At 51.8% G+C, this 10,213-nt stretch overlaps 1 protein-coding gene across 3 annotated transcripts in view; it reads right to left on the bottom strand.

The window, feature by feature from the left end:
- Nucleotides 1–10,213, bottom strand: part of ECE2 (endothelin converting enzyme 2) — a 41,206-nt gene that overhangs the window by 6,079 nt on the left and 24,914 nt on the right. Inside the window, exons 3-11 of one of the 3 annotated variants that reach the window (XM_021714864.1) lie at nt 10,000–10,086; nt 9,527–9,662; nt 9,108–9,323; nt 8,574–8,698; nt 8,311–8,457; nt 8,123–8,188; nt 3,362–3,550; nt 2,027–2,169; nt 1,569–1,683 (exon numbers count right to left, since the gene is read on the bottom strand). In XM_021714864.1, the coding sequence (XP_021570539.1) occupies nt 1,569–1,683; nt 2,027–2,169; nt 3,362–3,550; nt 8,123–8,188; nt 8,311–8,457; nt 8,574–8,698; nt 9,108–9,323; nt 9,527–9,662; nt 10,000–10,086 (1,224 nt within the window). Of the gene's footprint in view, nt 1–1,568; nt 1,684–2,026; nt 2,170–3,361; nt 3,551–8,122; nt 8,189–8,310; nt 8,458–8,573; nt 8,699–9,107; nt 9,324–9,526; nt 9,663–9,861; nt 10,088–10,213 lie in introns of those variants that run through there. The other 2 variants (XM_008062773.1, XM_021714865.1) reach the window with 2 other exon arrangements.

The following is a 10,213-nucleotide window of genomic DNA, read 5'->3' as shown; positions in this document are numbered from 1 at the left end:
GCCTCGACCTGCTGGGCTCCAGCGATCTTTCCGCCTCAGCCTTCCAAGTAGCCAGAACTATAGGCGCGCGCTACCACACCCAGCTAATTTTTGATTTATTGTAGAGATGAAGTCTCACCAAGTTGCCTATGGGGGTCTCGAACTCACGGGCTCAGGCAATTCGCAATCCACTCACCTCGGCCTCCCAAAGTGCTGGGATTACAGGCTGAGCCACCAAGCCCGGCCAGCTCTACTTTTTAATCATCTCTCTTTCTTCCCGTTGCCACTCACCTGCCCTACAACACTGTCGTATCTTGCCCAAATATTGCAGTTGCCCCTTAACTAGACACCTTGACTTCATTCTCATTTCCCCCTTCTCTGCCACCCTCTCCATCTTCCACTTAACCACATCTAACAGATAACCTGTGTTACACCTCCCTGTTCCCATGGTTTCCCATTTGTGAAAGAATCAAGGCTAAACTTTTATTTATTTTTTTTTTTTTTTGAGTCAGTCTCACTCTGTCGCCCAGGCTGGAGTGCAGTGGCATGCTCATGGCCACCCACAGCCTTGACCTGCTGGGCTCAGTCAATCCTTCTGCCTCAGCCCTCCAAGTAGTTGGAACTAGAGGCATGTTCCACCATGCCCGGCTAATTTTTTTGGCTTATTGTAGAGATTAGGTCTTGCCAAGTTGTCCAGGCTGGTCTTGAGTCCCTGGACTCAGACAATCCTCTCACTTCAGCCTCCCAAACTGCTGGGATTATAAGCGTGAGCCAATGTGCCCAGCAGGGCTAAATTTTTTTTTAAAGCAGGATTTATTGAGAGGACATAAAGGCTCCCAGAGTAGGAGGGGACCTGAGAGGGTTGCCCAAAGTTAGACTTCTTAATAACATTCAAGTCCTTTCATGACTGTCGAATGCCTACCTCAGCAAAGTCAGCCTCTTTGTTGCCCCGTGCACAAGCTTATACCAGAACATATGCAAAGCCACTATGCTCCTTCTGACCTCCAGGAATTTGCACGTGCTGTTCTTTCTTTCTGGAATACCCTTCTCCCCTGCCTTCTAGGTGAACTCATTCTTCAAATGGTACCTCTTCAGAGAAGCCTTTCCTGATGGTCTCCCCACCATCCCCCCAGGTAGAATGTGTTATCCTACTTTTGTCCCATAACACAAAGAAGGTCTTTCACTCAATGTGTGCACTTATCACTCTACAATATAACGTATTTGTCTATATATCCACTTCCCACCACTTAACGGGGCCTCTTGACACTAGGAACAGTATTTATTCTCCTTCTCCATCCTCATCATCAAGGCTGAGTGCCTATAAATATGGTGCACTGGGCAAGTGCTTCATCTATGTTAGCTCAGGTAATCTTCCTGACAACCCTGCATGTTATTCCCTTTTACAGACCAGGGAGTGGAGTGTCAGACAGGCTGGGTGACATGTCCAAGGTCCCACAGGCTAAAGATTCCAAAGTCTGTGCTGCCTACTGTGTCCCTGTGGGCCACGAGGCCCATGGCACCTGACACAGGGAAGGGGTACAGCATCAGCTTGACTGCATCACTTGGTGAGGCAGAGGCAGAGGGCCCACCTTCTTAGTGCCATAGAGGGTCTCCAGCAGCTTCTCCTGTGCCGACTCAAAGCGTCGGTCCAGGCTTGAGGTTGTCTTCTGCACCAGGTTCCAGATTAGGTAATTGTTCAAGACACTGGCAACCAGACCAGAAAATTAGGAAAGGGCAAGTGGGGTGCCCTCCTGCACCCCCAAACCAGCCCTCTGGAACATGCAGGCAGCAGAAGTCCTGGGAGACACGTGTGGAAGCTGTCCTCTTCTACCCAGGGACCATACAGCTGCCTGTACACATAGGCAAGGTGTAAAAAACAGAGTTCTCAATGGGCCCGAGCTTAGAGGAAAAACCTTCAGACATTCTGAATTGATGTTTGGAAGGTCCACGGCCTTATCATAACGCTGTCTGGCTGCGCCAGTTCACTATGCCCAGGACCTCCACAGAGCCCGGAATCCCACCACTCGCACCACGGGCAGCCCCTCACCTTGCATCCGTGCGGTTGATGAGCTCTGACACCTGCTGCAGATACTCCATCCCATACACCACTACAGGCTCCAAGTCACCCAACTCCAATGGTGACAGCAAGAAAGACAGGAACTCAAGCCAGTCCATGGAGGGCGCCAGAGTCTGAGAGCAAAAAAAATCTCAGGCCTTCAGGCCTGCCTGGCTGGCTTCCAGTAGATCCCTCTCCTACTATATGCTGTAGCCTGGCAGCCCTTCCCATTGCCATAGCAACAGCTACTGGCTGCACAGTGACTCCTTCCTGCAATAAACCCTTTTCCAGGCCTGAGCACCCCTCAATCTGGGAGTCCGATCACTTACTATGCGAGGAAACCCACCATGTATGGTATCTGCCTGGGGCACAGATATGCACATATTTTCCTAACAGTTGACAAAACACCATTCCCCTGACACTCCCCTGCTCCCCTCCTCCCCCCACAGAAGCCCTCCTACCCCAACTTTTCCATAACCCAACACCTAAGGCATTAATGTCTGGCACAGCAGGGACCCTTCAGGAGAAGCTTCCATTTCTATTCTGATTGTTGTGTGGTCATCACATACATTTTTTGTTTGTTTGTTTTGTTTTGTTTGTTTGAGTTGGGGATCTCACTCTGCTGCCCAGTCTGGAGTGCAGAGGCATCATCATGACAATCACAGCTCACCACCAACTCAACCTCCTGAGCTCAGGCAATCCTTTTGCCTCTATCTACTGAGTAGCTGGGACTACAGGCTGGCTAATTTTGTATTTTTTAAAATTTATTTATTTTTGAGTAGGAATCTCACTCTGCCTCCTAGGCTGGAGTGCAGCAGCACGCTCAAGGCCATCGCAGCCTCAACCTACTGGGCTCAGGTGACCCTTCCGCCCCAGCCTTCCAAGCAGTTGGAGCCACAGGCATGCACCACCATGCCCAGTTAATTTTTTGATTTATTGTAGAAACGAAGTCTCGCCATGTTGCCCAGGCTGGTCTTGAACCCGTGGGCTCAGGTACTCCTCTCACCTCAACCTTCCAAAGTACTGGGATTATAGGTGTGAGCCACTGCACCTGGTGCGTAGCTCATTTTTTAAAACAATTTTTTAGAGAAAAGGTCTCGCTATGTTGCCTAGGCTTGTTATAAATTGTTAACACAGTCCCTCCATGTATCCCAGGCAACAAGAAAGAGACCAAAGGATGGTTCAGTGAGAGGTGCTTAAATCAGACTCCATTTCTTTCCAGAATAGCAATAGTGCAGCTGGGAAGCTCAGAAAAGCAAGGACATGAGGAAAGGACTGACTGCCTTGGGAAGACGGCAGATGTCTCTAGTCCCCCGTCTGCCCCACCTGCAGCTCTGAGATGCTCATCTTATGATAGATCTTCTCCTCATCACGCCGCTGGTCCTGGGGCACCGTGATGTTGGCCAGTTGTATCTCTAGTTCCAGCACCTGCTGCATCTGCTCCCGTGTGGAGGCTGGCCGCCCACCCAGCAGCAGCCCTAGCTCCTCCATGTAGTCCAGGTAGGCGGTGAGCACCTGTCAAGGCCCAAGGGGTTCTCAGAGCCCAGCAACAAGTCCTGCCCAATGCTGAGAGGATCCGTTCTGGCCACCACCTCTGATCACTATCTCTTCTGCTTGATCCTCCTTAGAGAAGCCTTCCTGGAAGACTCAGTTTCACCTCTGACACAGTGCTTACCACCATCGGCCAGCATTGTTTATCTGTGTGCTTGTTTATCGTCTATTTCTCCAAGGAAAAGGCAAGTGCCAGCAGTCTGCATACCACTGTATCCTCCCTAGGGCCTACAGTGGAGCCTTGCATGGGATAAGTACTCTGTAAACCTCATCCCATGGACAGGTCTGCTTTGCACACTGCTTTGCCTTCTCATCTCCCAAAGCCCTTCTAGACATCCCAGCCCATCAGTGTCCACGCTGAGCACCTGACTGAACTCCAAGGGGAATTTGGGCACTGGCAGCCTTGAGTCTCTTCTGCCTCATCCTGCCAGGCCTCAAGCTTGCTTCTTTCTCCACTTCCCTCTGGTCCCCAGAAAAGCCCAGAAAAGAAATATTTAGTGACCATTTATCTATACATGTATCAGATTGTCTGTTAGAGGCTTCATATGCGAGTATACCCGTCCCCAGTAACTCCATGAAGTAGATATGAGTCTCGTTTTACACATGAGGGAAAAGCTCAGGAAGGTGACACGGCCTGACTCCCAACACAAACTAGCAGACAACAGAGAGAATGTAGCCCAAGTCTGATGATCCCAGGGCTGTGGCCCTGGCACTACCTGGGCCCAATATAAACCCATCTGACCTCCCTCCTGCTGGCCCTCGAGCTCCATGAGGACAGGGGTATGTCTCCTCTGTTCACCATTGTAGTCTCAGGCTTGAGCCTGCTGTCTGCCACATAGTAGGTACTCAATAAATATTTGTTGATGCCAGGCATGGTGGCTCACAGGCCCAGCCTGTAATCCCAGCACTTTGGGTGGCGGAGGAGAGAGGATTGCCTGAGCCCACGGGTTCGAGATCAGCCTGGGCAATTTGATGAGACCTTATCTCTACAATAAATAAAAAAATTAGCCAAGTGTGGTGGTGTGCACCTGTGGTTCCAACTACTTGGAAGGCTGATGTGGAAGGATCACCTGAACCCAGTAGGTCGAGTGTGGTGGCCATGCACACGCCACTGCACTCCAACCTGGGCAACAGAGTAAGACTCTGACTCAAAAAAAAAAAAGTGTTGAATAAAGGGATGAAAACCTGCAAACAGCTTCTCAGCATGCTTAGTGCCCTTGGTCCTCTCCCAGAAACCACTCCTACTCAACCTGAAGCCCCACCTGGACTCTCTTCATTGACAGAGGCCACCTCCTCTTCCACTTCACCAAGAAGTCTTATTTTTTATTTTATTATTATTTTTTTAGAGACAAGGTCTCACTCTGTCAGCCAGCCTGGAGTACAGAAGCTCGATCATGGCTCACTGCAGCCTCAAACTCCTGGGCTTTTAAGTGATCCTCCCAACTCAGCCTCCTGAGTAGCTGGGACGACTACAGGCACACGCCACCATGCCAGGCTAATTTTTAAAAAAAAACTTTTTTCTGTAGAGATGGAGTTTTGCTATATTGCCCAGCCTGGTCTCAAACTACTGGCCTCAAAGACTCCTCCCATCTCAGCCTCCCAAAGTGCTGAGATTATAGGCATGAGCCACCACACCCAGCTTTTATTAAAAGAAATAAAAGAGAAGTTTGGATATTAAGAGAAGTTTGAGATCTCTTAATATCCATTCTCTGTACCTCAAAATTTCACCGCTCCTGTTCCTCACTGCTGGCATCAGGAAGAGGTTTGAATACCAATCTCAGTCATCCCAGCCCCAAAGAGGATGGTTAGCTCAATCAGAGATCTCGCCTTGCCCCTTTCTCTCCCTCTCTCCTTGCCTCCAGCTGAAAACTTACTTTGGAGAAACTGAACCCTGCTTTACTCTGAGTTTTTACTCTATTTTAGCCTTTTGCACTGCAGCTTCCCAGACCCCAGAACAAGAGGTTTCCTGCCCAAGGTTACCAGTGACCAAACCCAAAGTTCTTGCCTCCCCCTTTCCAGAGTGTCGGTCCACATGGTTCTTGCCTGCATTGTCCAGATTCTCTCCTCCTTGGACTTAGGTGATGTCAAAAATCACACAACTCTTCACACCCCTTTTGAGTTTTCCCTTTCCATTTCCTTTAGGATGAATCCTATATTGGATCCATGGCGCTCCTGCCATAATATGAGTCTACATGTTTCTGGCCAGAAGGCTTTAGCCCCCTGTCCCCTCCTGCTCTCCTCTCCCTTGAGTATCGTCAACGGGCCATACTACTTCCTATCTCAGAGACTTTGCACAAGTTGTTCCCTTGGCAGAATCCTCTCCCTTCACTGTTGCCCACCCTCACCCAGGACTAGGTTGGTTTCCAGCTGGACTCACTCTAGGAACCCCATGCTTCTCCTCTATGACAGTCCCAACAATGGCCAAACCCGGTGGCTCATGCCTGTAATCTCAGCACTTTAGGAGGCCGAGGTGAGAGGATTGCTTGAGCCTAGAAGTTTGTGACAAGCCTGGGCAATATCGCAAGACCTTGTTTCTATTGTAAAATAAAAAATAAAAAACAGTCTCAACAAGTATAGACAGACAACTGCAGCGAGTTGTTTCTTGTCTACCCTCCAATAGAAGGCAGTGGCAATGCCTTGTTTACCATGTGTCTAGAGGAGCATCTGGCCAAGGAATGCTCAGTAAATGTTTGTGAATGAATGACAGAAGAATAAACGACTCCTGGTTGTCCTGCTCCATCACAGTCTCCTTTGCTGACTCTCTCCTACTGCCCTTAAAATACAATCATCTCTCGAGACCAGGCTGGGCAACTTGAGACCTCGTCTCTACAATAAATCAAAAATTAGCCAGGTGTGGTAGTGCGTGCCTGTTATTCCGGCTACTTAGAAGGCTGAGGCAGAAGGATCACTGGAGCCCAGCAGGTTGACGCTGGGGTGGCTATGAGTGTGCCACTGTACTCCCACCTGGGTGATGGACTGAGACTCCAACTCAAAAAAACAAAAACAAAAACAATCGTCTCCTTTTTTCCTTTCTCTATTCCCTACTTCCTCTCACCTGTCCTAAGCCTTTGCTCTATGGAGGACCTACAGAGATGTCCCTCAACCCTCTGGCTCCCTTCAGGCTTCTCCACTCTCCAGGACTCCACAAAACTCCCACAGCTGCCTGCTGACCTCTCTGTACACAGTGCCCAGGTCCCTTGAACTCACACGTCCCACATGAGCAGCCCCCACATCCTGAGCATCTGCCATATGCAAGAGCATAGCTTGCACCCCCACCCTGCCACAAACATTGTGTGAGGTAGATGCTATGACCCCCCTTTTACAGATGAAGAAACTGCCTCGGGGAGACTAGTCCACTGCACTAGCAGCAGGGCTAAGACTGAAAGCCAGGCTGACTCCAAAGCCTCTCCTTTTCCCAGGACATCGCACTGTCTCCCCTTCCCCAATGTACCTTAAGCTGGTTCTTCCTATAGACACCCTTAGTTCTCTAAGGACCCCCCTCCTTTCCACCACCGCTCAAGCTTACAGCCGCACCTATCTTCACCTCTTCCCTCTGCTAACATCCAACCACCAGCAACTCATAATTCTGATTTGGTGACATCTCTTGCATCCTCCCCTTCCTAGCATTCCCTCTGCCCTTTTCTCCATCTGGTACCTTACTGACTCTGCGCCTAGAGTCCTGAAAAGACTCAACTCATCTCCTGGCTCCCTTTCTCTCATCAACCTCACACACCCCATCCAAACGGGCTCCCCAAGCACCTTGCACTGGACCATTCCCTCTCTGCTCTAGAGCACGCAGTGACTGAGAGATACAGAATGGAGTCTGCAGTGTGGCATTCAAGGTCCCTTCCTTAGCTGGTCCTGACCACCTCTCCAGCCTCCCATCTGCTTTGAGCCCCATATTTTGCCACACTGGACTCCTTCCTGTGGTCCAAACACACCCAGCCTTTCCTTTGTCAATACTCTGTCTAAACTGTTCTCTCCACCCAGCAAGCCCTCATCTACTGCTACATATTCTACAGGGCTTGGCTCGAGAGCTGTCTCTTCAGGATGCCTTCTCTGATTACTCAGGTCTCCCGTAAATCCTTGGGACCCTCTTTTGAACTTTATTCTTAGCTGTCTAGGTCCATGAACCCATCAATGCCAAAAGCTTCCTGTGACAATGGCTCTGAAATTTACACCTCAGGATTGCCTCACTGCGTCCGGCACACAGTCTGCGTCCGGCACACAGTAGGTGCTTATGAAACATTTTCCTAGGAGAATGAGAGGAAAGATGAAAGAAAAAGAGGAAGAAAGGAAGGAGGCAGGAAAGGAGGGAGGGAGGGAAGAAGGAAGGACAGGAGGGAGAGAAGGAAGGAAGAACGGAAGGAAGGAGGGAGGGAGGGGAAAAGGGAGGGAGGGAAAAGAGAGAGAGGAAGGGGGGAGGGAAAGAGGAAGGAAGGAAGGAAGGAAGGAGTTGGGGCAAAGGGAAAAGTAAACAGGGACAAACCCAGCTCAGGAAGGGATAGGGATGGGGGTTCTGAGGGTGCTTCTTACTTTCTCATTGGCAGTTCTGTTCAAGTAGTAATCTCGAGAGGGCAGAAACAGCCCAGACTGGTCCACCTGCAATGGCAAGAAAAGGAGGTGAACCCCCCACCCAGGAACCTGGATTCCTGTACCGGATCTCTGCCTGTCATAAGGGAGGGGACTCTGGGAACGTCACAGGTCCCTCCCCAGCCTGTCACCTGGATGACGTTGCTGTTGGAATTCTTAGAGTCAGCACTGATGTAGATGGTGAAGAACGGGGTGGCCCTGTAGGTCCCTGCGACTGCCTTCAGCACTTCCATGAAGTTGTCCTGGTCCCAGGGCCCCGTAATGTTCCAACCCCCGATCTGAGTAGAGACCATAAGTGTACCCTGTAGCACAGGGGCTCCCAAAGCTTTCTTGGGTCATGTTCTTACCCAAGGCCCCTTGATCCCCCTGCCTGCAGCCCACCCGGTAGCCCCACCTTGTCAATTAGCTCTCGCAGCGGCTGGGCTCCCAGCTCCTCGATGTGCTCCACCTGCAGGCAGGACAGGTAGAAGCGCTGCGTCTTCCGCTCAGCTTCGCTGCTGGAGTTGAAGGTGGTGTTTTCTGTGGGGTTGAACACAGGGTCCAGGCAACAATTTGTTTAACTGCCAAGGGAGAGTTGTCTGCCCTTGCTTGGTTCCCCACCTTGCCTTATCAATGAGCAGAGAGCCCTCCTAACGTAGACCCAGGAAGACTGAAACAGCAAATCATGGCTTCCTCTCCCCTGTCCCTGCAGACCCTCAAAGGTATCTGAGCACTGCAGGCTCCCTGGTGCCTGCCACACCTCCACAGTGCTCCAGACAGGGTGTAGCAAGGTGGCCTCCCATCGTACTCAGAGGTCTGCCCCTCAACCCCTTCTCCATTTCTGAAGAGTCCCTTCCCTCAGGAGTGTTCACAGAACCGTCCACTTCTGCATTTGTGGACATTTACTGAGTACCTACTAAGCACAAGGCCTCATGACAACCCCACTCACCAAGCAGGTGTTTCAGTATGGCCTGGTTCTGGTCCCAGAGGCTGTTGAAGGTGTTCCAGCGAGAACGCCCATCCGGCAAGGGGTTCCTCCGAATCCAGCCCCCACAGGAAAACTGGTAAAAGTCCTCACAGGGGCTCACCCCTCGGTCCAGCGACTCCAGGATCTTTCCAGCCACTCGAATGCAGGCCTCTGTGAGGCAGGTGCTGCGAGATGGGTCTGTGGCAGGGGACATGGCCAGAGGGCAGAGGCTGTCAGTGGATCTGGGAGGTACAAACTCTTTGGAAGGATCATGCTGGCAGGAAAGTTGGGAAGAGAAAGAAAAGCCAAAAGCTCTTCTATAGGGAAGGCTAGCCCCAGCTGGAGAAAATCCTAAAGGCCCCACAGCTATAAGGGCTGATGACACCAGTGGGTCCACCTACCTCTGTGGTACTGGACCCCCAGGGCCACCAAGCAGCCCAGAAGCAGCGCAGCCAGCAGTAGCGAGACACCTGCCAAGACCAGCTCCAGCTGTGTGTGCGAGCCTAGGAGTGGTCTTGACCCCTTCCGGAACCCCACCTGGGGAACACAGGGGGACAGAGAGCCACTGAGCTGCAGGGCAGGGATCACAGATCTCCAGAGGGTGAAAGCACAGGCAGTTTCCAGGGCCGCGGAGCAGAGACGCTAACAGGGTTGGTTAACTTTGGGCTCGGGGCAGTGAGACAGGCCAGTGGAGCCCGGAGCCTTTGTGCAACGTCATGGCTTAGAATCGCCTCACCATAGTCCCAGCGCAGAGGCCAGAGATGGAGCGGAGACGGGGGTGGGTGACCCTCCAGGACAGCCCAGAGCTCCTGGTTGTGCCAGGCGTCATGCCAGGGCTGGGGCCTGGTGAGAAAGGGGAAACCCCTTTGCCCACCTCCACGGCGTCCGGGGAGGCCCCGCCCTCCACGGGGGTCTCGGGTGCGTCTTCATCCTGAAGCGTGGCCCGTTTGTACTCCACCATCTGCCAGACAGTCGGAGGCGCCAACCGAGGTCAGGCAGAGAGGGCTGTTTGCCCACGACCCTGACCCGGTGCCCCTTGCCCGCGGGCCCCTCCTGCCTGCACGGGGCCCCTCCCTTCCCACCTGCCC

Source organism: Carlito syrichta, unplaced genomic scaffold, assembly GCF_000164805.1.
Source record: "Carlito syrichta isolate Samal-C Ts95f unplaced genomic scaffold, Tarsius_syrichta-2.0.1 Scaffold305827, whole genome shotgun sequence".
Taxonomy (NCBI): Eukaryota; Metazoa; Chordata; class Mammalia; order Primates; family Tarsiidae; genus Carlito; species Carlito syrichta.
The sequence above is the reverse complement of the archived record's forward strand: the minus strand, read 5'-3'. Positions and strand labels throughout refer to the sequence as shown.